Source organism: Micrasema longulum, unplaced genomic scaffold (assembly GCF_059751315.1).
Source record: "Micrasema longulum isolate JH-2025_06_02 unplaced genomic scaffold, ASM5975131v1 h1tg002428l, whole genome shotgun sequence".
NCBI lineage: Eukaryota > Metazoa > Arthropoda > Insecta > Trichoptera > Brachycentridae > Micrasema > Micrasema longulum.
Window position 1 is genome coordinate 756 of NW_028279575.1, and position 27,088 is coordinate 27,843.

General features: G+C 33.2%; 2 protein-coding genes across 3 annotated transcripts; both read right to left on the reverse strand.

Moving 5' to 3' along the window:
* Positions 1-1,125: 1,125 nt before the first annotated feature.
* LOC148272220 (signal-induced proliferation-associated 1-like protein 3) lies at positions 1,126-27,016 on the reverse strand. 2 transcript variants are annotated; one of them, XM_088240333.1, is made up of 12 exons: positions 26,769-27,016; positions 20,419-20,754; positions 18,814-19,648; positions 17,627-17,884; positions 14,777-15,059; positions 13,830-14,430; positions 13,616-13,751; positions 10,477-10,716; positions 9,171-9,359; positions 7,745-8,625; positions 7,102-7,299; positions 1,126-4,454 (listed from the first exon to the last, which is right to left on the reverse strand). In XM_088240333.1, the coding sequence occupies exons 3-12, from the start codon at positions 19,637-19,639 to the stop codon at positions 4,344-4,346; spliced, it is 3,723 nt and encodes a 1,240-aa protein (XP_088096459.1). In that variant the 5' UTR covers positions 19,640-19,648; positions 20,419-20,754; positions 26,769-27,016; the 3' UTR covers positions 1,126-4,343. The 2 variants fall into 2 exon arrangements, with proteins under 2 accessions (XP_088096459.1, XP_088096458.1); XM_088240332.1 differs by lacking the exon at positions 26,769-27,016 and having other exon boundaries at positions 20,419-20,770.
* Positions 21,347-26,777, reverse strand: LOC148272221 (uncharacterized). The gene is made up of 4 exons (XM_088240334.1): positions 26,309-26,777; positions 25,731-25,793; positions 25,418-25,507; positions 21,347-24,451 (listed from the first exon to the last, which is right to left on the reverse strand). Exons 1-4 carry the CDS (start codon positions 26,436-26,438, stop codon positions 24,372-24,374), a joined length of 363 nt encoding a protein of 120 aa, XP_088096460.1. The 5' UTR covers positions 26,439-26,777; the 3' UTR covers positions 21,347-24,371.
* Positions 27,017-27,088: the final 72 nt, after the last annotated feature.

Here is a 27,088-nt window from a genome sequence, read left to right on the forward strand (position 1 = left end):
AATTGGTTATTTTTTAATTAAATTTTGAATACACACTCACCACACCTAATAAGAGATAAGAGTAGAAGTCAAATATATTTATAACACATCCTAAATAATATATAGGTATTTGTCTATATTCGCATTAGCTGAATGACGAATAAACAACAATCCATATTATAAAAAATAAAATCAGAAAATGTCGCCAATCGGCTCACCAATCACATAATAAAAATGTGCGAAAAGAAGATGGATATAATTATCAACTCATTGACTAAACAAATCATTTTACGCACAAGCTCTAATGTTTCTCATTAGAGCCGTGCAAGACTATGTGTGTACATAAACAAAACGACAGCTTATCTCACTTTTTATAGATGTGTGTAATTTGCAGGATCTTGAAGTATCGGCATAAAATACTCGGACGAAATAATCGAGTAGATCTACCTTTCCCGCCTTTAAAGTGGGCCAGCGTAGAGGGTATTTCTACCCTTCCCGCCGATAAGCGCCAGTCAAGCGAGCGGGTAGAACTACGTTTCCCGCATAAAGTGTGTTAATTTATTATATCTATACTGACCCAATTACACAGGGTTGTAGTATTATTATTTTTTTTATTTTTGCGCCACAACAGGCCAGGAGGTCCAATTACAGCGGTGAATTACATCACAGAACACCCAGGCTTGAGAAAAATCACATTTTAATTTTTGTGCTCTCACCGGGAATCGAACCCGGAACCTTCCGTGCGTGATTCAAGCGTCTTGACCACTAAACCACGGAGGCCGCCAATGCCGTCCTTCAAAATTAATTGAATAATTGCCATATATGTATGCAGCTTGAATTTCACTCCACTTGGACTACTCCAATCGTGGACCATAATGAAGTAAAAGTCGATAGGATTTCAACTGATCCACTAATTTTAAGTTTATCTTAGTTCAAAAAATTATATTTAACCCCAATATAAGGTTACCAATTGAAACAAAAACACAAATTTGGATCAGAAACCACGGATGCCACACATTATTATGATATGGTTTGTTTACAAGCATTTGAAGAAATAGATAATATTTTTCACGAATTGAGTTATCCGTATCCAGTAACAGAAAAATGTTTTTATATACTACGGGGAAATAAGACTGAAACAACAAATATATACATGCTGTTTTATTTCATTACTGTCATGATAATATTATACTATAAATACACAACAAAATTATGATAAATATTACTATTAAAACTACAGAACTGAATAACTTAGAATAATAATAACTGCCTAATGGACACAGGGTAATATAATTATCATCATATTCATATCCTTGTTATGTTTGTGTGATAAACTTGTCAGTGACACCTGATATTGGCAAACAGTAACCATTGGTACATTTACTTCCTTCATTTTACTCTAGAAACATTTTCGATTTCTAATTGATAAAAAAGGACAATATCAAGATAAACATGGCTTATGCACATTTTTCCATTTTTATCGTCATGAAAATAATTGGTTGTTTTTGATTCAATCAAAAAATTAATATTTAATGAAATGCATAATAATTATTAGTGATTAAATGGATAGTGGTTTGGCCGGATACTCAGCGAGCCCCTAAGCCAGATATCCGGCCGCCGGACACACTTGGTCAGCTAATTTGAAACAGTACCCAAATTTTACAGTTTGCCAGGATTTACCTCTCAGCTCCTTGTAGCGGCGTATACAGCGAAATACTATTTTCTGAAGCAGGCCATGTTTACAAAAACAAATGCAATCACGTATTGCCTTTTAATGCAGAGAAACTAGTGTTCATTCATTATAATTTGCCAGTGATCAATTATAAGTACTATTTTTTTGTTTTTTTAATAATAAACAGTTTGTATAAGATTATCTATCTAGTTTTTATTTGTATCTGGCGGTAACCCAGAAAAGTAAAATTTTACCTGATGACCAAAAAACACTCGGTACTCGAATTTCTTTCATAGTTAAAAACAACTTTTAATGGGCATAAAATAAAGGGGTTACCCCTTATTAAAAATATTTATTTTCATATTTTTTATATTGAGCTATTATTCGGTATCCGGTCGGATAGGCCGGACACCGAATAGTTACCGGATATCCGTTTCATCTCTAATAATTATGTATAATAATAGTGGTCAACAGGTAAGTATGTAACTGCCATGTTTGAACATAAGTACATACATACATGTAGTTCATTTTGAATAAAATTTATAAGTTACTGAAATGCTCAGTTTTCCAAAAGACAAACAGGCACATAATAAAAAAATATAGCTACTAAAAGGTTGTGAAAATGATAATACTGCAAGTAATAAAGACATATTACACATTCTCTAAATATCAACATTTTTTGACACAGTTTAAAGGCACTTTTATTTGCAAAAAAATTATATCTAATTATGTATAACATATATATCTCAATCATTAAAAAAATAATAACATAAAAATAACAATCAACTTCTCCAAGTGTGAATTCGTTCAACTTCATTTGATGGAGTTTCACACAATATAATTGTAATGTAACTACATTAATCAATACCAAGAATAAAGCTACTTTTGTAATACAGATTAAACATGCTAAAATGTTCAATATAAACTAATTTTGGTAAAAAAATCTTTCCTACTTATTTAAACATAGATGCAATTTTACATTGTTATTGTATAAAACTAAAAAAATATACAATCATATTAAAATAAAATAAAAAACGCTTAAGTTAGATTTACAAATAAGTGCAGGGAGCAAATTATAATTCATGTAACATAAAGTAATATAATATATAAAACTATGAATTCAGTAGTGACGGAATGAGTCGTAAGAGTATAATTGCAAAAAATAATAATTTTGTACTAAATATAATTCAGTCTCCGCAGGAATGCACTTATTTCCTTTACACAATATTCAGAGCCGGTTCTACCATAGGTTCAGTACAAGCTGGGGGAGAATATTCCTGTCCCCTTTCAGTAAGTGTTCCTTGGATCCGGCGCTGACAATATATCATATCCTCATTTTGATGGTAAATTATTATAACGTCATCAATTTCTGATATGCATCTACATCAAAATGACCATCGTAGCAATATTTAATATCTCAGTAAGATTATCAGTGGGTTTATGGACTTGTTTGAAAAATACAAATAGCTGAAGTATAAAATTCTAGGGATTAAATGAAAAATGTGAATAGTATGGCAAAGTTAAATCTCCATACTTCAGAATGTTAAACATATGTAATGTAATTTTTATTGATTTGATAATTATTTTAAGGATAACAATAATAAGAAACTCAACACTTGGCAAACCACAGTAATAATAGATACATAAAATTAACAGTATTTAGTACATGAAAAAATTAAATCTTTTTTTAAATTTTATATAAAAATTTAAAAACAGTGAGATAATCAAATAATAATTTAGTTATATATTTTTAATTTCCATACAACCATCTTATCATACATAGTTGTCGAGGGATTAAAATACATAATTCAATATTAGGCAAATCCTAGTGAGGAATATAATTACTTTTGTTGGTTTTGAAACAATGGCAAAATACATATTGTGTAAATTACATACATATTTATAATTGGGCTAGAATTTATGACAATAAATAAATACAAACGAAAATATTAAGGCACATTTATAGTCACTGGAATGATTATTATTAAACCACTTCTGGTTTGGTTGGCAGACTAATAATTAAGTAGGTTCTCACAATACATGAATATTTGTATGCATGGTATTTAATCATAATAAGAAAGCACCTATTTATAGCGTCACATCTATCCAGCTGCTTAGAAAAAGTAGTAAATATTTTTTTGTGTAAGTTTTCAAAATAATTTCTTTAAAAAATCAAGTCATAGCCCACGAATATAATTTCTTATAAAATGTATAATATATCTACTTGCCTGAGTGTTGAATCACTCGGATTTTGTCATAGTTAGGGAATCTACAGTTTTATGTTATTACAGAAATAAATACGTATGTAGAAATTTTCTGAGATTTATCACAATATTTGAGCACCATTCAATGGAGTTCATGTTTGTATAAATGTAATTCACAATTGACATTGATTGATTAGTCTCATTTAGAAAGGAAGCATTTTTATATGTAATTTATACATAATATGTAAACATTCTACAATAATGCACTTAAGTGTTTTTATATTTTAATTTTACAATTAACTTAATGTCAAAACATCAAAATACAATCTATTTAAAAATAACTACTACATAAAAAAATTTAAAATAATACTACCAAAAACCATTTGAAATCACATTGCATATTTTATTAAAGGTAATTTACAATATTTTTTGTCCTGCATTCATAAATACGTAAAATGTAATCTAAATTAAATTTTAAATAAAATAATTCACTGCCGTTCCACTGTTTGGAAAAACCAATTAGTGAATCTTTGCAACTGTTGTACAGCTCTTACACTTTCCTCTCTTAATCTCTTGTTATGATGGCGAAGACGTTTTACCTGAAGTAAAAAAATATTTTCCATTCACCATTTGGGAGTTTTTATATTTCATAAACATAATATCATATAAATAATAGTATGGATAATTACAAATGTGTAATAAATATTTATTTAAAAACTTAATACACATATACAGTTTATATTACGTATAAAGGTGGGAATATTTCCTAAAGGCAATTTTTTCCTGCCTACCCGAATACACTAGTAGGTAGTCATGTTTTTATTTTTCACTGCTTATAAAAATGCCTGCCTTAAAACAGGTTGTTCCTAGAGTTAGGCAGACTACACACAATCCAGAGAAATTTATTACCACAAAAATGTAGTAAACCATTATTATAATTATAAGGGTTATTAACCCAATGCCAGCGGGAGCGATCTTAAGAGGGTCTGAAAAATCCAGCTCCATATGCGGTAACTGGTTTTAGGTAAAGTTCCCGCTCAGCAGTGACCTCGTGCCGTATCTCACATATCTGTACGGAACTGTGCGTTGATGTGTTATTTTTGTACTGACAAGTGATAAAATAAAACAAAACAATTTCATTTATTATAATAACGACTTTAAATAACATCTACTATTAACATGAAACAGTTTGTGTTTTATTATTTTTTTAAATACAGTCAAACTTGGTTATTGGAGGAAGATGGGACCGACTGAATTTGCTCGTTATAAGCATTACTCGTTTTACAGAGAAAGGTTGTTTTTTAATGCAATCACCATTGCATATAATCACTAAGTAAACAAATAAATATTTGTACGTATAGTTCATACCGATAATTAAAAAAATAAAACTATTAAGGAAAATTTTAATAAATGCTTACAAACATACTACTTTCTAAATTTAAAATGCAGATAAATAAACATTCTTATTTTCTATAATATTTGCACTGTGTATAAGAAGATTTTTTACACACCTCATGATTTTTTGCGCCACATTCTATTTCACAAATAATTACCACTTTTTCAAGAATTGAGAGACACTCCCTTTTGTTAGTAGACATGTTTATAATTCAAGGGTTTATTTTTAATTGATTTGACATCACCCACTCGTATTGTTTATTATGCACTGACCATAAAACATTTTTAAAAATTGGAAAGCTTTGTAAAAGCCCTCAAAATAAGGATGTCTTTCATAAGCTACAAAAAAGTTGTAAATTATAATATGGCGCCGAGCTGGTACTTACTGGGTTTACAAAGCTTAGATTTTTTACACGCAATTTAAACCATGTGTGTGATATTTTTTCAATGTTGTCGGTGTAAACACCAATGAGGTACTGAGGCACTTACATAGTGTCATAAACATCTTCCGATTCCGATGCTCAGCGGCATTGGTTCTAAGTTAGCACCCCGTTTATTACTCAGGTTCTTCTTTTAACAATTATGTTTATAAATGATTGAAAATTTTTTGCTCAACTGTTGACAATATCTTTGTTTGGTATGTCCGAGAAGTAGCTCGATATAAAAGTGAATAAATTTATGGAGGAAACTGTAAACTAAAACGTCGATGAATGTTTCCTCATTACATCCGAGATCTCGCTATTTCCGTGATCGTTATAACAAAGTTTGACTGTATGCATCTTTTCAAAAATAATATCTCAATAATATCTAAAAGTGATAAGCAGATTGGAGGCACATCAGATTCTGATTCAAATTTTTAAGTAAGTAAGGGTGATTGTTTCATGTAGAAGATGATAAATTAACTATTATTATTACATATAAAGGAAATAAAAATGATAAGGATAAGTATTTTTAATATAACAATAAAAATAACATAAAATACGAGTTTCTTTCTGATTTTGTTTCTCGCACATCTTGAAATTTGAACCCATTTTTTAAAAATTTGGACATAATATCGGATGAATTTTGAACATAATAATAAGATTGATAAACAAATGCATTGAAGATATAATTTAAGAACGTAAACACTAATAATTGTGCCTAAGTGTCTCCACGCAGTGTTGCATAAAAAAACATTCATAAACACGAGTGAGTACCTATGGCATAATGCTAGCGCTTTGTTCACAAATCTGTTGGATCACTTTTATATTAATGTTTATTGATGTAATTTCTCAGTGTAGATAGAAAAACTTATTTGATTATTGAAGTTTGAGTATTTGGGAAGATCACTAAATGATAAATTATACGGATAAATGCCTTTGTCTCTTATAACTGAACTTCTCATTTTAATTTTGATTTTGAAAATCTCATTGGTGATTTTTGGCGTTTGAAAATATGCCACCGAGTACAGATGGCAGCAAAGATACTCCTAGCTTGGCGGTGAAAGAGTTAATAAAAACAAGAATACTAAATATCTATATCAAATACTGTGTGAAGGACTGCCAAAACAAAGTTTTCCAACTTCTTTGGTAGTTCTTATTCACAATTTATTAACAAATATTCTTTATTAATAATAATGATATTTTGAAAACATATAAAAAAAACCAGTAATTTATTAGTTTTTTATAATAAGGTTTAACAATTCAAATTCAATTTTATAGATTCATCAATGAAATTATTTTTCTATCTTGCATTCTACGAGCTTTAGTGGGAAGAATGATAACTATTTATTCTCAAAATCATTGAGTCTCGATGAAATTAATCTTATGCGTATTATTTTTGTGTTAAGAAATAAAAATGTATATAACTGACCTCTTCCTCCAAGGATTTTCTAGCTCGGGTTTCTCGTATGAGTCGCTCCTCCGTCTCGTGCAGCTGCTTCCTTAGGGGACAACACTCCCCATCTGCCGACATCTCCACTTCTCTCATCTCTACTACTCCCTCAGGTCCCAGAGAGCCGCTTGTACTGCCTTCAGGGTCACCGAGAGATGAATATTGCTCTTCACAAATCTATGAAAATATATTATTTGGATCATCAAAATGTATATTACAGGGATGTTTAGTAAAAAAATAATTAGTGCACCATTTTAAGATTTTGCCATTTCTATTAGGTTGAAAGTACATGGCAACAAAATTATTTAATTTTATCTGATATACACAATGTACTCATATTAAAAAAAAAAGAAATTGTGTTAAAAGGCTGAAGGTTAGATATTATGTAGAAAGTTACAATAATTTGCTTTTGTAGATTTTCAAGAGCTTTTCAATTGACAACATTAATAATGATGGTATTTATTTATGGTTTCTCTAACATTGTGGTTTGAGGTTCCGTTCTCACTCTATTACAGCTTAATTGCTATTTCCTAAAATTTTAATGACACAGTAGTTTGAAATAGGTTTGTCGTAAAGATGCAACTTTATATTTGTGGAGGTTAAAATGACTAATTGTTTATACCTGAAGCATAGCTCTAGTGGCAGTATCAACCAGGGAAGGCCAATCCATGAGGGAGTCAGGCAGCGGGAGGGGAGCAGGGGGAGGAGCAGGAGAGCCCCCACTGGAGGTACTAGAGATCACAGTGGCTGGCCGAGCTTGCAGCACCACACCTTCTTCCGCCACCTCCGTATAGTCAGGGTTTATTAGACGCATCAAGTCTTCTTGTAAACTGCTGCCAGCACTATGACGCTGCGCTTTTGGAACACGCAGACGGGCTTCTGTCACTGCCCCGCCGGGAGATCCTCTCCCAACACGGGGTGATGCGCTCCCCCTATCCGCTTCCATTCTGGACTTCTCGCTTCGGATGTCTGACGAGCCATTGCCTATTGTTTCCTGGGACTGTCTTTTGGCTAGCGAAACTTTCGCAGATATGCTGGAATCTGAAATATCACTTCTGGCGATGGATGAATATGCGGGCTCAACGGGCTTAGTGTAAAGCTTGACATCATCCTGGGTTTCTGGAGGCCAAAGTTCGGCTGGAGGACAACTCTTGCTCGATCCACCTGTACCGTAACCAGAGCTGGTTCCGCTGCGAGGAGGGGAGAAGCTGGGGTCGTAGCGACGGCGGTGGCGTCCGGGCAGCTGCCCCCCCCCAGAACCCCCTGCGCCTGGACACTCGGCCCCCCCGCAGGACCCGCGAGCAGACCCCCCGAGTGGCGGTATTACCGTGACTGTCACAGGAGCCGATGTCTTTAGTAAGTCAACCATTTGGTCGTGCGAGAGAGTACAAACAGCGACAGTGCAGATTTCCACAAGTCGACAACCCTGTCGAAGGCCGGCACGTGCTGCTCCCCCTCCACTCTCTACCTGGGTAACAACTCCATCAGGTTGTACATGGAATCCTAAGAATGTTAAAGGCAATTTTAAAAAAAAGCAGAGGTGCATATATTTCAGTCTCAATATTTATTAAAATAGTATAAAATAATATTACATGTACAATAAAACAACTTCTTTGCATTTTTCGAGGGTAAAAAAAAGTGTAAAACTGAGGAAAACAAGATGAAAAATGTATGAAAAAAGGGAATTACGTAAAAAAGCTTTAGTGTACGTCCCAAAACACATTTATTATCAAAGAAATTAGCCAAACCGAAACATTAGGCAAAAAATACACTGCACTTACTTTGCATTTAGTTTGAGACAACAATTTACCCTTTATATGTTGACCTAATTTTGGCCCTTTTAGACACATCAAATGAATTTTGAATAATGTAAAGCCAGGGTAATGCAAAACATTAATTGGGGAGAATGTTTGTATGAGAATGTATGCAGAAAAATGGGACCTGAACATTTCAGAGTAAAAAGCGGGAAAATGTAGAATTGAGGAACGTAAAAATGAGGTTTTACTGTAATACTAGAAAGGTATTAATGATAATATAAAAAAGAATACCTAGTTGTCCAACTTGGTTTCTGCGTAGCTGCAATTGTGTGGCAGGTGCAGCGTGCGGTGCGGCAGAAGCCAGAGCTCTCTCTAATTCTCCCGCACATGTGTTGGAATTGTCTCGACCCCTTAGTGCCACACTCTCACCACGATGATGGTACACACGTACCCCTAAGCCTTCCATCCACCAACGCCAGCCTATACAAATCAATAAAAGCTTAGTCAACCAAAAAAAATGTATCTTTCTGTTCTCTAAAAGGCATTTACAGTCCTCGGTGTGAGTCGGCACTCAATACAGCACAAATCATCCTTGTAAGGATGGGTTACCTTAACATAAATAAATAAAAAAAGGCATTTAAAAATAGAAGATTCCATTATAATTTTTATTATTGTTACTTTTGATGAGCAAATGTTTTAGGTTAATAGTTTTAGCTATAAATATATGTACATCTCATTCATATTTCAAATCTTTTTTAATCATAGATACAAAAATTGCGCATACTATCGGGTAATATTAGTGAAAAAACTAAGATTCATTACTGCATAACAAATGGTTTGAAAAACCACAATTGATTGCCTCATGTCAGGATGGCAATATTTCCGCCATTCTCTAGGAGACATATTTATTTGTTTGAAATAACATCAAGTGTTTTTGGGTCTCATTATTATGGTCAGCCCCGTGGTGTAGTGGTCAGCGCGTTTGCCTACCATGTAAGAAGTCTCGGGTTCAATCCCTGACATGGTTGACACGAAATAGTGATTTGAAATGGCGTTTTTACACTAAAATATTTCACAGTCCCTGGACTGGCACCTGAAGCGTAAGGCTTCTCATCTTACCTTCATATAGCAAAAATGATCAAGGTATGCTGCGATTGGTGTATCAATTCAGTGCCCTATGGACCATTAGGTGTAGAAAGGGAATGCTGATGATGATGATATTGGTTTATACAAGTATAATATATTTATATTTCATTTAAATTATTTCAGAGATTCAATATTTGTGCAATACACTCCAGCATGCGATAAGTCTGAAATTAAATTAAGATTTTATCATCATCATTATTAAACCCTTATCCGCACCTGATGGTATTGGGCACTGCACTGGAAAAGTAAATGCATCTCAATCAAATGTTACAGGAAGGTAAGGTGATTAGTCTTACGCTTCGGGTGCCAGTCCATATTACAGTGTACAATAAATAAACAAAACATATTTCATGTTGACCTTACCCAGAATTCTGGTTCTATTTCACACACAGACCGAATACTTCCTTCGCAACTTTGGATTTTATAAATGGTAAGAAATAGACATACATACCTAAAATAGCCTTTGTGGGCGCAACAAATATAATCTGGCGGGAGCTTTCTTCAATGAGCACGAAAGTGTCTCTGGACAGGCCGAAGAAACATTCTGTCATGGCTCCTCCGCGACCCTCGTCTCTCGCCACTACAGGCCAACACAGAGCCCCGCATACCTCCCCTGGTAAGCAGCCCAAGGTCCGTACACCCATACCTCCCACACCGCCACTACCACTCTTCAGTAAGGATGAAAACAGCGCTGAAAAATCAAAACACATCTCAATTGTATCCACTGCGAAGTATATATTGAAGATTAAACTCTTATCCCTGATTTGAAGTCAGTTAAAGTACAATTCTCATTTGGTCCCATTATTATAAAACTACCATTAAAAACACTGAAAGGGATCAACAAAAGATTTGTTAATTTTAAACTTAGCATGTTGTTGAATAAACTATTTATAATTTTTTTATTATGTCCCTAAATTTACATGCTTTGAAAGATCGAAGAAAGATAACATATTATTTATTTTTTTAATAAAAATAATTATACTTTAATCCGACTGTTGGAAACTCTCAGAATGCATAAACTTTATAATACCACCCTGGTTTATTCGGAATAATATTTTGGTTTGGCATCTGACAAACAACTAAACTGCCTTGCAATTTGTTTCATTTGCGTTTATCAGAATTAAAAATTAAACTTATGCGATCACTTTATCACTGATATCATCATCATTCCCTTTCCACACCTAATGGTGCATGGGGCACTGCATTGGTACACCAATCGCAGCATATCTTGATCATTTTTGTTACATGTAGGTAGGATGATCAGTCTTACGGTTCAGGTGCCAGTCCAGGGACTATGAAATATTCTAGAGTAAAATCACCTTTTTAAATAAATATTTCATATCATCCATGTCGGGAATCGAACCCGAGAAATCTTGCATGATAGTCAAAGGCGCTACACCACGAGGCTGACAATCACTAGATATAGTGTCGCTGAATTATGGAACATCTTCTACATATTTATTACTGTATAGTCTTAGGCCAGGTTCCCATTATGCCGGACCAGCGGATTTGCCGGACCGGTAAAAATGTCGGAAGAGCTAGTGGCTGTACAATTTATATGAAGCTAATCACATTATGACGGATCGGCATTTTTACTGAGCGTTTTGTCACTGCGAAGCGCCGGCAGAACACCCGGACCGGAGTAATGTGAACAAGCTTGCTCCGGTATCTGTGCCCCCCGCTTGCCCCACCCGTGTTCCCCTCGCGTCATTTCGGCTTCGCATTCCGATAAAGGTAGATGTTTAGCATGGGTATAAACGCAGACCCTTTAATTACGCTGGTCTGAAAGAGACCTGTTCTGTGGGATAAGACCGAAGACGATTACAAAGACGACATTTTGAAGTTAGCAGCATGGCGTGAAGTATGTTTAATACTGAAACCAAACTTCGATGAACTGGAAGAAAGAGAAAGGACCGAATTCCGGCACAGGCCGAATTCAACTGAGATGAGTACTCGACTGTCCGGTTTTCTTATAAGACCCTGTGTTAATGTGAACACTATTGTCCGGGAGCCGGTTTCCGTCAAATCTGCCGGTCCGGCGTAGTGGGAATGTAGCCTTATTGCATTTTGATGTAAATATTTACTTGTAAATGGCTCTATGGGTGTTTAAATATTACACAAGTAAAAATTAAATGAATTAGGGCGCTTTGTAAATTGGATATTCAATGAAATAACTATCGAATCAATACAGAGCGGTTTTTTTGTATGTTTTGGAACTGTAATTTTTAAACACCTTTATGACAAAGCTTGCTTTTAACATTAAATGTATTTTAATGATGTAATAACTTATATTTACATATAAGTTATTAATTTTAAAAATACTTGGTACACTTCCACCCTCTAATGGGCATCTTCAGACTGGTGAATATTATACAGTGTAAGGATAATTTGTATAAAACTAAATATTATCTTAAGTGTAGGTACATTTAAAAATATGTTGAAAAAGATACATTACGCAATATTTCAATGGAACAGAGTGAGACAAATTATTGAAACATGTGTTGGCGGTGTACTTTAAGAGAATGTTCTATTATTTGAAAAATATTTATTGTTTTATTACAATGTACAGGGTCCAACTAAGGGGGCTAATAAGGGTGAGTTTTTAAATTCTATCTGCTGATTTATTAAAATTCTATCTCTATTATTTTTTATCCTATTCATTTCTAAAATTTACAAACTATCTAACTTTTGACCTTTATGTCCTAAATGTAAAATTTTTATGTTTTTTGCTTTGTCAAAAGTATGTTTTAATTCATTTAAATGTGATGCAAGAATATTCTCTTAAAGTACACCGCCAACACATGTTTCAATAATTTGTCTCACTCTGTTCCATTGAAATATTGCGTAATGTATCTTTTTCAACTTATTTTTAAATGTACCTACACTTAAGATAATATTTAGTTTTATATAAATTATCCTTACACTGTATAATATTCACCAGTCTGAAGATACCCATTAGAGGGTGAAAGCGCTAATTGGTCAAAATAAAAGGGTGGAAGTGTACCAAGTAGTTTTTAAATTAATAACTTATATGTAAATATAAGTTATTACATCATTACAATGGAATTCCATCAAGAATTGTCAATAAATAATTTAAATGAAAAAATGTATTTTACATCGTATTTATGTATGCTTAAAAGTTAGCCCGTGTTATGTTTTATATTTTTAGTTTATAAAACCCTTATCAGTTTTCAACATTTTGGATAACTACACTTTAAAGTTTAGTTTACCGGTGTAAAAAAAAAAAAAATATGTTTTATTTTAATCCTACTATGACTTATATTATAAACATAATATAATGTATGTATTATTATGTCTTAATAGTGTATTATGTTAACTATGTAACTTTATTTTTAAATTTAAAACTTTTTTTTTTTTAATTTTTATATTTGATAAAATGTTAATTATGTTTAATGTGTAACTTTTTCTTGTTATATAGTATGTATAATGTAAAAGCCCCATGGGCGTCAACAGAAAGAAAAATAAAATAAAAAATAAAAAAAAATTATTGCACAAGTACAGGTAAAACAAATTACATTTGGTTTTAAATAGCAACTACTAGATAATTATAAAACTGACTAAAGACTTACAAAATTTTTGTCCAGTATCAAGTGGAGTTGCTGTAACATAATTTGTGGCCAAATCTTTTAAATATTCTTGTCTTGTTCTAGTTGCCATAGTAGAAAATTTTGTTGATTGATGAGCAGCATTTTCACCGTTGATTACCTAAAATTAATCAAAAAGTTTAGTAAAAAGAATAATTTTTATTTTATTACATATTGTACTGATTTTAAAAAATCTTACTTTAGCTAGTAAAAGGTCGGTAAAACCTTTTCCTTTTGGGTAAATTCCTCCATCAATAATTGGTGGTCCAAATATCGGTACTTCTTTTGATCGTGATACAGCAATACTGTAATGAGTACTATCTGAACAAGGATTTATAACTTTTACAACGATGAAAACATGCTGAAATTGTGATCTGATATTTTTCGGTGTAAATTTTTGTGCACCAGGTTCCTGAAATACAATTGTGACAATATCGTTTCCAATGTGTCTCTTTCTGAGTAACTGCTGTCGATTATTGGGAGTATATGGAAGCATTGTAGATACATGGAACATGATTTCGTATTCTTGGAATAGCGTATAAACAGAATACAATCCAGTAGAATCTGTCTTGTTATCTAGGCCAGCTTTGTATCTCTCAAACCCTTTTAAACGAACGGTTTGTCCAAGCATTTGGAGGAATTCTACGAACGCCGGACCAGCTTCTTGATTATTGTACATCTCTTCTTCAGAAGCTTGACCTTGCCGGCAATACATTATGCCCACCTTGTAGTGACGGCTGACACATTGTTCGTCTAGTCTCAACAGCTGCTCTTCGGCTCCAGTTCCGCTTAAGCCCAACCTAGGACGAAAAATAATTTTATTTATAAGGTATCGTCAAATTCCTAAGGTATGAAAAACATAATATCGATAGTTTAAGGCAAAAACTCACAGAGTACATATATATCTAGAAAACTGCAATTTTACATACTGCTATTAAATTACATTTTAATTGTACATCCTTATATTTAGAAATTGTGGAAATAAATAATCAATTACAATTAATTATAAAATGGAACATTTTGATAGTTATGGCATTGTTGAAACACAAAACTACCAAATGTTAAAACTGCAGTTAGATGGTAAATATTTACACTGTTTGGAACGGAGAATAAAACCATGTAATAATTTAAAATATAAATATGTACCTTAAACAAGATAGTTGTATTTCAGGAGCAATATATTCCAATACTTCTTTGGCATTACAAGTTTTATTACTACTCGAAGGTTTAATATTTGGTATGGAATCCTCTAATATGGATCCTCTCAAGGTTAGCAGCTCAGAAGTACGTATTATGAGGCGGTACTGCCATGAACTGTTTCCATTGTGAATAGAAGGATCCGAATTAGCGTAAACATCATTTTTGTCTTTTTTTATTGTTATTGCAACGGGGCCAAGCTGGTCATCTAATCCAAACCAGTTTTGGTGCTCTAAAAACAAAAAGATACAAATTCCATAATTACATGATTTATTTTTAAGAAATAACCATACACAATATAAGAATATGCATTATGTATTATTGGTATATTTATGCTCACAGGACTTTTACATAAACGATAATATACATCCAACAATGTTTTGAGTATGTCCAAATGTTTGCAGACTGGTCGGATTTCCTCCCTAGGGAGTTATTCAGGTCAAAAATGTTTTCGCCCTGTTGCAACAAATTTAGATCTGAATAACTCCTTAGGGTAGAAAACCAGCCAGTCTGCAAATATTTGGACATGCTCAAAACATTGTTGAATCAACTAACTGGTAAAATAAGAGGTATAAAAATTAGAAAATTGTTTTCAGGCTTTGCCAAGAAGGTGAAGGTTTCACAAAGGTCAACAGATGGAAGAGTTGAGGAAATGTGGATGTTTAAAGATAGGCAGAATGGTGAATGTTACACAGCGTGTCAAGTGGCCACTTAAACCAGCCAACGACAGGTAGTAAGCCCTGTAAATGCCTAGACTTCCATAATCCCTTCTATTGCAACAAATTTAGATAATATACATATTTATATATAAAACCAAATTATAAAAACACGAGAGAAAGTAAATTATTTCAATAATGACATGATTTAGATATAAAATCTAATTAATTAATTATTTCTGTAAACTTCTTATTAATAATAATTGCTCTCTCGACCATACAATAAATTGAGCTTGGGACCTCATACGCCGTGGTCAAATAGTAAAGTGCCCTATGCATCTAATGGTGCATAGGGCCCTACATTGGTACACCAATCGCAGCGTATCTTAATTAATTTTTGTTACATGAAGATAAGAAGATCAGTTTTACGCTTCAGGTACCAACCAGTCCAGGAAGGCCACAAGGCAGACAAATACTGTCGAACTTGGTTATAACGATCACGGACATAGCGAGATCTCGGATATAATGAGGAAACATTAGTTGACATTTTAGTTTGCGGTGTTCTCCATACATTTATTAACTTTTATAACGAGCTCCTTCTCGGACATATCTAACAAAAATATTGTCAACAGTTAAGCAAAAACTCTTCAATTGTTTAAAAACATAATTTTCGAAATATGAACGTAAGTAATAAAATCCAAATGGGGCACTAATTTATTACCGATGCCGCTGGGCGTTGGGATCGGTTTACGTTTATGATACTATATAAGTGTCTAAGTACCTAATTGGTGTTTTCACTGACAGCACTGACAAAGTATCACAAATATGGTTGAAATTGCGTGTAAAAATTCCAAGCTTTGTGAACTTAGTAAGCACAGGCTCCGCACCTTATTACAATTTACAACTTCTTTTGTAGTTGATGAATGGCATCCTTGTTTCGGGGGTTTTTACAATGTTTTTTTAAAAATGATCTATGGTCAATGCATAATGAACATTACAAGTGGGTGATGTCAGATAAGTTAAAAGTTAAAACCTAACCCTTGAATTGTAAACACGACTATTAACAAGCAGAAGTGTTTCAATTATCGAAAAAATTGCAATTATTTGTATAATAGAACGTAGCGCGAAATATGTTGAAGTGTGAAAAAAGATTTCTCTATTGTCAAAATTGTAAAAAAATATTAATGTTTATGTAGCTGACGTCATAGTCCTTTCCTTTATTATTGATGTTAGTATAAATGTTTCAATCATTATTTAAGTTGTATTTAATATGTAACCTAGTATGTATGAGTCTGCGAGGGTAATTCCGCGTCTAACCGGCCGCTGCCGACGAATTGAGCGGAGCGCGTCAAGCTAGCGGCCCTTTCACGTCCACTCTAGTCGGCGCTCGATTGTGCAATGGAGGGACGGAGGCGGGGGTCGGGGCTTATACGTTGGCTAGGGGGCGCCTATTTACGTTGGCCGCTCGGGAGAATACTTGACAAGAGTGGGGGGCCGGCACCATTCCCATACCTAAGTTAACCGTAGGGTCAGATTTGTAACCTTTTATAAATATGTGCACATGTGAGAAATAAAGACATCGATCGAAAACAGTAAACACTCTCTTTTAACTCTACTCTGCCCGATTACTTCGCCACTTCGTCTTCAGATCTTCACTACATCTTTCCTGGACTCAGCCGAATCCAGAAGCGGATTTACAACCTGCTAGCCGCCACTGTCAGCCGACAGTATTTGGAATAAATATTCATACCTACGGGCTACTGATACCTATCGCAGCTCGCAGTAGAATACCAGCGCCTTGCCGAGATTTTTACAGTCTCACAATTCTTTATACGAGGCGGAAACGCGTCTCGTACAGTTTATTTATCCGAATTTGAAATTCAGAAACTGGTATGTTTGTAAGCATTTATTATAATTTTCAATAGTGACAATATGCAATGGCGATTGGATTTAAAAAATCTTTTCAAGCAAATTCAGTCGGTTCCGTCTTCTTCGTAATAATCAAGTTCGATTGTACATATAATTATATAGTCCCATTTTCATAACATGAAGATAAGATTCAAGATCGATTCATATATGTGATTTTATTTTGTTGAGTAAAACTATTGTACATAAATAATAAATATTATGGTGCTTTTCTTACCTTGATTGTAGAAATATTTTCTATAATACAAAGCTCCCTGATCTAAGAATTCAATGGGCCTTGCTGTCTGTGTAGTTTGGCGTGCAAGATAACAAGCTGGCCTCCAGTGGGATTGTCCTGGTGGAAACTCTAATATGGAAAGGCCATAAGCTACACTTGGTTGGTGTAAACACAAATTACTATTACTTTTATTGTGCGACTCTGGCTTTCTGGAATGTACTGTTTTCCAACTGAGGCTCATATTACGTTCTTGTTCCCCTGTAAAATAAAACAAGAGAAAAATTATTACGAGCAAAATCAATTTACTGATTTCTTTATATTATTCTCTGTAACTACAAACAAGTAAACTTGGTATTATTTCTCCTGTATTTAATCCTGATAATTTATTTTTATTCCAACTTTTTTTACTATAATATTTTCGTGTATAATCTGTTAGATGTGTTAGTGTTTGCATAAAAAAAGTTAGAGGAACCCATTTTTACAAAAATAACAATAGGGTCATTTTGCATTTTTTTTATTATTTTCATTTTTTAGAGAAAAAAAAATACAATGATTACGGTATTAATATTTTTATATGTGCGACGTCTAATACATTTTCCATAAGGGTTTGAAATATGCATATTTTGAATTATTCAAAAATGAGACATTTCGCGCCCAGTGGGACAAACAGCACATACAACATTTTGGCGTCAAACTTGTACATAATGTTTATTAGAAGTGCAGTCGGCAGTCAAAACGCATGACTTCAAAATGATGTGATGTCAACTGCAAACGGCTTCGTATGTGCTTATTTTTAAAACCGAAAATTATAAATAAAAACTTTTTATTCATTGATAGTTGTATCATAAGAATTGTAAATATCCACTCTAAAGATGTATTATATTTTTTAAGTTCTTCCCGACTTGTGAAAATGCCCTATTATTTCACTTAACCTTCTTTACCTCATATTTTTTCTACGCAAATTGCCCTTAGTAATAAAAAAAAAAGTAATAACAACTTTATAGATCTGGTAAAAGAATTAATAGATAGACTTATTTTTATAAAATTAAAGAACAAACAAAAAGCACTATCATCTCAGCAAGCAAAAACATCTCACAGTTTAGCAAATAATAAGAAATTTTCAACAACATCATTATAAATATTTTTATCTGGGATGGTTAATGTAATAATAATATAAATATCAGTACCTCCAATTTCATTGCGGAAAAAGGGACAGCTCTCTAATAAATCATTAGTTTGTCCGTCACCAGCATCATCCTTAGGGTCTCCATCCAACTCGTCAGCTCGAGGAGCGGCCATAGAAGCTGCTGAGGCACCAGTCGTTGTATTCCGCCGCCTGCCCAAAAGGATTCCTCTCAACTTGGCAGCGTAACCGAGATTAGCTGTGAGGGACTGGCAGTCGTAGTGAGCGAACCCCTTCCTCTTCTGCTGTTCCTCTACATCGTTGCAGGTTGACGTCATGCTGGAGTAGCAGCTATTGGAGGATGTATTTATAATGCTATCATCTAAAGGGATTTGATGTCGCTGAAGTTTACTGACACTACTACCCGCACTGTTTCCCCAAAACTTGTGAAATTTTAATTTCAACTTTGGGCTGGAACCCCCAATTGCATTCTTACTAGTTATTCCATCTTCACAGTCCATAGACAAGGTGTTGTTGGATCCTTCGGTTAAGGGATCCATTTTGACTCGCAGATATTCGGAGGGGCCGGGTGATCGTTGATCTACAGGTATGCCTGAAGGATGGAAGTCTTGTAACATGGCAAAAAAACTCTCACCAGTAGATGTTGGGCTCCCGATTATATCGATGGAACCGTGGCTGCCGTACTCTCTCCTGTTGTGAAGGGTGTTTGTCGGATATAGGTGCTCAGTGTTTACCAGCTCCAAACTTGAATTACTTCTATAAAGGGCATCTTTCATAAGTCTCCGCTTGTGCAAGTCTAACACAAACATTGCACTGTTTTCTGCTACAGAGCCAGGTGGGAGGCTCTTTTTGGAGTTAAGATCTACCATGCCATTGTTCTATAAAAGCAACCGATAAATATTAACACAGAAATGAAACTTTTTTATTAATTGAAAATTTATTTAAAAATCAATTCATTTAAGTTTTTATCTCAAGTTGATATATATCCTATTTTTATAGTTAACATCGCTTAGGGAAAACTTATTGGGTACAGAGAGTTAAAATTAAATCTGTATTACTCATTATATTTTCTGAAAACAGTCAGAAATAATTGTTGATCCAAGCTTTCCACGATGTTATAACTTAGGAATACTTAGGTTTACCGAATATTGTTTTTTTTTGTTGCTATTAATACCTTAAAATAAAAACAAAAAAAGTTTAGTAAAATATGTGAGAATTTCGGCAAACAAAGGTTTTATATATTGTACAAAATTATCAATTACAATTTTTGTCATACAGTTCTTTATTTGTAAATAATAATGGGATAACTTATTAATCGAATCATCTCATTACTATTATCTGTATGAATTTCAGATTAAATAAAGTTGTAATACAACAATCCGATAAAAGTTTATAAAAAAAGAAGATAATTAGTCTAGTTATAACATTTCTCAAATGTCACAAATATTAATCATATTTACAACTCTAGATGGGCGGAAGTTCCTTGAATCCTACTGCTTTTGGATATTAAGACCATGTAAGGGAAGAAATAATATAAATATAGCGGAATACATATAGTTAAAGAACAAATACTTAAGAAAATATTTGTGACAAGTAATAAAAAATAGTGTTTACAAATTGAGATATGAAAATTGGTTTAAAAACTTACATTTAATATAGATCGTATTGGACTTAAGGCACACGAAATCCTGAATAGCCATCACTCTACATTTTATTTCAGTATTTTGACTGAGATGTTCGTAATTCATAATGTATTAATCTTGTAGTTGCTTCATACATAAAAAATTAATTCACCCAAACAAAGCACAAATAAACGCGAACTTGATATCAACTCTTTAGATGTCAGAATTATTTAAAAAATATATATTATATTGATTATTACGAAGTCCGTTATATCTCATTATTAAAATGTTCTTAAAAACATATTAGATGAACTAATTCACACGACAATGAGCATAAACACAACCACATTCTTACAAAATTCCTGACTTTCGCATCACAGACTACAGATATATTTAGACAGGAAACTATGGTACTATATCTAAGTACTTTTGGCGTCGATCGCAGCGCTGTCTAGTGTGGCATACAAGAAGCTTGACGATGGCGCGAAAATTCAAATCACTGCGTTGCATTATATATTGATATTTATTGTACAATATCAATACAAAATTGCTTAATTAAATACAAGTATTAGCACGCAATTTAATCTTTCTGTCTTGTATTTAAAAAAACAATTTTATATTGATATTGCACAATAAATTTATTATGGAATAGGAATACATAAATAAAAAATTTTAAAAACATTTTTAATAGTTTTATTTTACTGTTAAAATAAATCGCTCGATTCTATTATATACGTCAGAAAGAATCGAGAAAGAAAACTGACACTTGTAAAATAATATTATATACATGTGTAGTTAGTATATTGGATTATCAAAAATAACAATTGAGTATTATTTAAAAATTGTGCAGCATTGTGATCAGCATTGGATCCCTGCTATTCCTGGATGAAAAATATTTTCTTCGTGCAGATTAAGAGCCATGGCATCAACAATCACCATTCTGAAACAAAAAAATATTATTAATGGTGGATAATTTATTTTATTTCACATTGACATTTCTAGGCTGCTGCTTAGGAATAAAACAAGAAGGAAGCACTTATAAGCTTATTAAGTAATGAAATGAAGTGCTTATATGGCAGGTAAGAAGAAAAGGGTATGCATGTATCTACTTTATTGTCTGCGCTTCTTATTCTTAAGTCTTTTATTATAAGACTTTCTAGCTTGTAATTTGAGAGGATCAACAATGCAAGACTCTAATTTTTTTCGCCCAGTTAATAGAAAGTTCATTTGTTTACACCAAGAAAAAATATATAATCGTAATACTAAGTTGACAATAAAATCAAAAAGATGGCCTCTATGTGCTGGACAAGATAAACATGCTGGATTTAATTTAGATAGTACTATTTCCTTCAAACTCGACATAACATGAAACTTATGGCAAATAATCGGTAAATTATTTTTGCAGTGATTGACAATGGTATTAAAAACTTTATAGATTTTGATTGTTGGATGGATTAAAGTATTTGGACCACATGCCCTAGAAGTTATTAAACTATGCCCCGGTAACTGTATTTTAGATTTAAGATCCAGTCTACATTCACAACAAGATCCAAATTTAGATAGAGCCCGTTTTGCCACATAACCAGCTATATATTTACAAACCGCAACATATTGACTACTTTTCTGTCTTGAAGAACTTGTTGGTAAGGAGTGACTTCGATGTCCGATGTTAAAAAAAGTTTTAATGAATCTAAAATTTCACCGTCATCATTTTCACAATTTGCTCCAATGGAGCGAGTATGAGATAAGTTTGATATGAGAAGCGACTTAAAAGCATCTATAAAATTTGAACTAGAGGGGTTAATGTTACGTGCACCCTGACTTCTTACCATGCCAAAAAAGTTTTCAATGGGGTCTTGGTTAAGGTTACGTGGAAGCACAAAAGTAAATTTATAACATGTAAGTAATTTATTACTCAAATATGATATTGCTTCCAGAGTTGTAATCCAGTTACGCACTGTAGGTGGTATTGATATTTTTTGGTTTTAGGAATCTACAAATTTTACTGATTTTAAGATGGAAATAGCTTCCTGCCAAAATTTCCAGTAGGGAGATGTTAATCTGACTCCACAACGGTATTTACAAATAATACTATCAGCATTGAGAGAACTGCCATTTAAACTGTCGATAAGTTTATTTATAAATAAGACAAGATCAGCAGTCTGCGATGCCCCATCGTCAATATCATCCACAGTATCTGCCAAAGATTTCATGGTAGTTCCTACTGTCCTGCTGAACACCAACCTTGACCTTCATTTTTCTAAGTTTATCAGGGAAAATATGACAATCTGTTAATTTGTGCATTTGGAAAAAGTCTTCCCCTCTTGCTTGATCGTATGTGTATGATTGTACAATATGGGACCACTTTGCTATTTTTGATACAGAATTTTGAACAAAATGTACATCTTTTACTAGCATATTATTTCTAAATCCCTTCAAAAGATGTGGCACATCAAACATTTGTACGATTTCATGGCCTTCAATTTCAAACCCGTGAACTCTATATTCAGTACCACCCCGAAGGTACAATTCACGGGTTTCCTGTTTCAGGATATTTATTTTATTTACAGCAGAGTTGTGCAGTGACATATACATAAGCCAACAGAGTTTGTATTCCACCCTCTGTGGAAAACGTAGCCAGTGTAGTTCCTGAAGTAGTGGAGTGATATGACTGAACTTAGAGATTCCGAAAATAAGTCTCGCTGCGGTATTCAATACAGATTGTAGGCGAGTCATTTTGTTCATTGGTAGACCTGCATAGATACCATTACAATAATCGCCTCTAGACACTACAAACGCATTTTTTAATTGACGGGCGGCATCAAACCTTTATTGATGTCGGTGAGTTTCATCTAGATAAATTATTTCACCTCCTAGGTAATGCCTAAAAACACTTTAATTTTTTTATGCAAGTTTTTTAATCAACAATATTTTAAGAGTATGTCCAAATGTTTGTAGGGAGTTATTTAGATTGAAACTTAAAGATAACTGGTAAATGTACTAAGAAGTTATGTTATTTCTTGGTAAATGTAATAATATAATAAAAAATAAAAAAAGTTTTTGTGCAACTGTCTCACAAATTGATATTTCTTCCAAGAAAAATATTCCGTTTCACTAATAGCTAGTTCACGCATAATGGATTGAGCGAGATAGACAACAGTTGCCGAAATTACAAACAGCTGTGGTAAATTACATATTTTTTACATTTATATATATATTTAATCTTACTTTGTTACTCTAACAAACAATTTAACTCTGCAAAGCGTCCTTTTTATTGTGAATAAATTTACAAAATATATCATTCAAAATGATAACGGATAGTGAAAGTGATATAGAAATAATAGTACCTCACCGAGAAACTTGGAGACTTAGCAGCTCAACCTATTCCGAAAGTGAATTAGACAATAACGATCAACTTCTAAGTGATGTGATGATAGTTTATATGACTCTTAAGGAAGAAATCGAAGAAACTTTTTCTGAAGTATTCTTGGATCAATATCGAGCTGATATACCTCATTTACCACAATTACGTTTTGTTTGTAGAATAGTTTGTAGAATAGAGTTTGTATAATAATAATTACGTTTTTTTTGTAGAGTAATAATTAATACCTAATGAACAGCTAAAACATTTTAATTTCCCATTACTGTGGGTACCCATTATAATAAATTAACAAATTATTTTTTTAATATTCAAACATCCTAATTGACAAACATTAGGTTCCATGGTAAATTATTTTTATGTTTTATGGCTCTTTACTTATTTGTTTATATTCTTAATTAAGGGGTTTTCCGGTGATATTGGGACCTCACTAGATAGGAGTTATTATATTAAAGTTAAAATATTCAATTAGTTATTCAACGAAGTACATCAATATTTTCGTAATCACTGGGTCGGGTATAATAGCGGGGAAAGCACAGAATACAATTATTTTCCTCAAATATCATATAAGTGATTGAAAAATCTAAATATTAACATTGACTACTGGACTACATTACTCTGCTGGAGTGCACTCAGACCAGAAATACGCAGTGGGCCTGATATGTCATCAGCGTTGATATCTAAAAACATTATTAATTAGTAATATGTGACAATGTGTCAATGAGTCGGACAAGTAACTGTATGTGTACATTTTAAGTTCTTCGAAAATACAAACAGCTTTAATATGCTGATTTGCTGGAGAAAATTATGGGTCAGAAATTTGTTTCAACTGAGAGGGTCACTTTCATGGTCATGTCATACGATATAAATGTGCTATAAACTTTTTAATAATTAAAAAAGGAATGGCCCACGCTCAGACGCTGTAGTCTTTGTCGATCACAAAAACGGCATTTGTAAATTTGCAGAAAACACCCACAAAACTAGAAAAATCTTATGGTACTATAAAAATCATTTAAACTTGTCAAATACATAATAAGATTCTTGTTTGTAATATTTAAAAAAACTTATGTATTCATTGTTATCATTTGTTAGTCAAAAACATTCCAACTGTTGTGTAGATTTTATAATTCACCCTTTTCACAAAATGGCTATTATCTCAGTTTCACTTTTCTATGGCTGGCTGCTTTCTGTATAACTACGTTCAAATATCATCACTTTTGACTTAGTTTGGTTCATCGCCAATTGGCTCTCCAGGCATACATCATACATTCTAGAGACTATTTGTTGCAAATCCTCGTTGCTGCTTGCTAACAGAACTGCATCATCAACATACAAGCAGCTGACTGAAAAATTATCAGTTTTTGCTCCAATACCCATACATTCTATCTCTTTCATACAGTTGTCCATGTATAGATTAAACAACCATAGTGACATTACACATCCCTGTTTCATGCCTTTTGAGATCGCAAACCAAGATGTAAATCTCCCATTAACTCTTACACACGCTGAACTCTCCTGAATTTATATGTATTTTTTATTATTTTTTTCTTTTTAACAAAGAAACAAAGATGTTTCTCTTTCTCTTATATATAAATATGTATGTCTGTAAATTTTTATTACAAAAATAAAAAAATATTACTACAAACCAGAAATAGGTTGGATGAAAGTCGTACCACTGCAATTGGCAACGCCTTCCGGGAGTGCACAGGGGAGTTCTTCAGTAACAGCTACGCCGACTGTAATTCACAATGAAAATAAAATGAACATCATACCAGATAACATAATGCAAGAATTTCAGGAAAAACCTTGAAAGATCGAGTAAGGCTTGAACGAATAGAAAAGAATAAGCTGAGATGGTTAGGACGTGTAGAAAGCATTAACGATAATATAATAACTGAGATAGAACATAAGTCTGAAAGAAGGGGTGTAAGGAAATGTGAAAATTATAGAAATACATACCCGAACTCTGTTCACCAAGTAAATAATGAAAACTATTTTCTTTGGATGGTGACTTGTTAAACCCTGTAAAAAAAATACAAATTACCAACACCACATTGCAAAAGCACATCCTTACAATTGTATACACACCATGCCACCCTAGTAATTGTTTGTAAATAATGACCAAATAAAAATGTCGGAAGTTGCAGGAAAAGGCACTACGCCAACTTTGTACATACATTATAACCCGATTAATCAACTGTAAAAACAATATAAACTCCGATTGAGACAAAAAATATGGAACGATATAGCAAAACTGTAAGACAAATCACAAACACCACATTCCAAGAGCAGACTTGCAATTGTATAGACACAAGACAGATAAATAAGGTGCAATTACAGTGGAAAGCTAACCTAAGTCGTACATATATTTTTCTTGCAGAAATACTAATAACTTTAATTGTAAAATGGGTCCAGATTAATAAAAGTATGCTTTCCCTATGAGTTATAAATTTGCAGGGCAGGCAAACGGGACGAATAAACGTGCAACATGAGACAAATTCTTGAAATAATTATGTATGAAATATCATGTAATTTACCTGGCAATCCAATGGTAGGCACAGAGCACAATAAAAGCTGGATGTCATTGTATTGGCTAAAGTTGAATGCGTTGAAGTGTTTAATGCACACAAAACAACGTCGATTAATCTTGTCATCGGATAAATTCATAAATTTGGGACTTTGAACACGATTGATCCGTTCTTTAAATAAATGTGGATATCGTTTCGGAAAACGATGTAGTTTTTTCGTAGAATTACGATTCGGTACGCAACAACTCGGTATTTCGAAGAAAAAGTGCAAAAACACAGAGAGCAGTGTGACAGCGATTTCGAATGGAAACGGATAAATTGGCGGTTCGTCTAGAAGGACGCCGGCCGGCACGGCGTGGCTGGGCACACGCCGCCGACAGTTGCGCCACAAACTGTATTGATTTACTAGCAAGTGGCTTGTGCGACATCGGAAGAATGACTAGAAAGTCTTGTATTGGCTGAAAACTGCCTGTTTCGCATCATCGCCTATCCCGACCGTCTTTACAAGGTGTTTCATTGTTTTTAAAGCAAATAAAATATGCTTTAGAGTAAAAAATATATAATCGTTTGGTAATATGAAGAAATAATTAACAGAAACTTTTTATGAAGTGTCATCCAACTTTCCTTTTTTTAACTGCTATTTTTTTTACACAAATGAATAAAATTGTACTCCTAAAATTACAAGCACATTCATGTTGCCTATTTCAAATTATTATTATTTGTCTTTGCTTTTAAGAGAGCGCTTTCAGTGTGACGTACAAACTAACAGTTAATAATAAAAAAAGAACA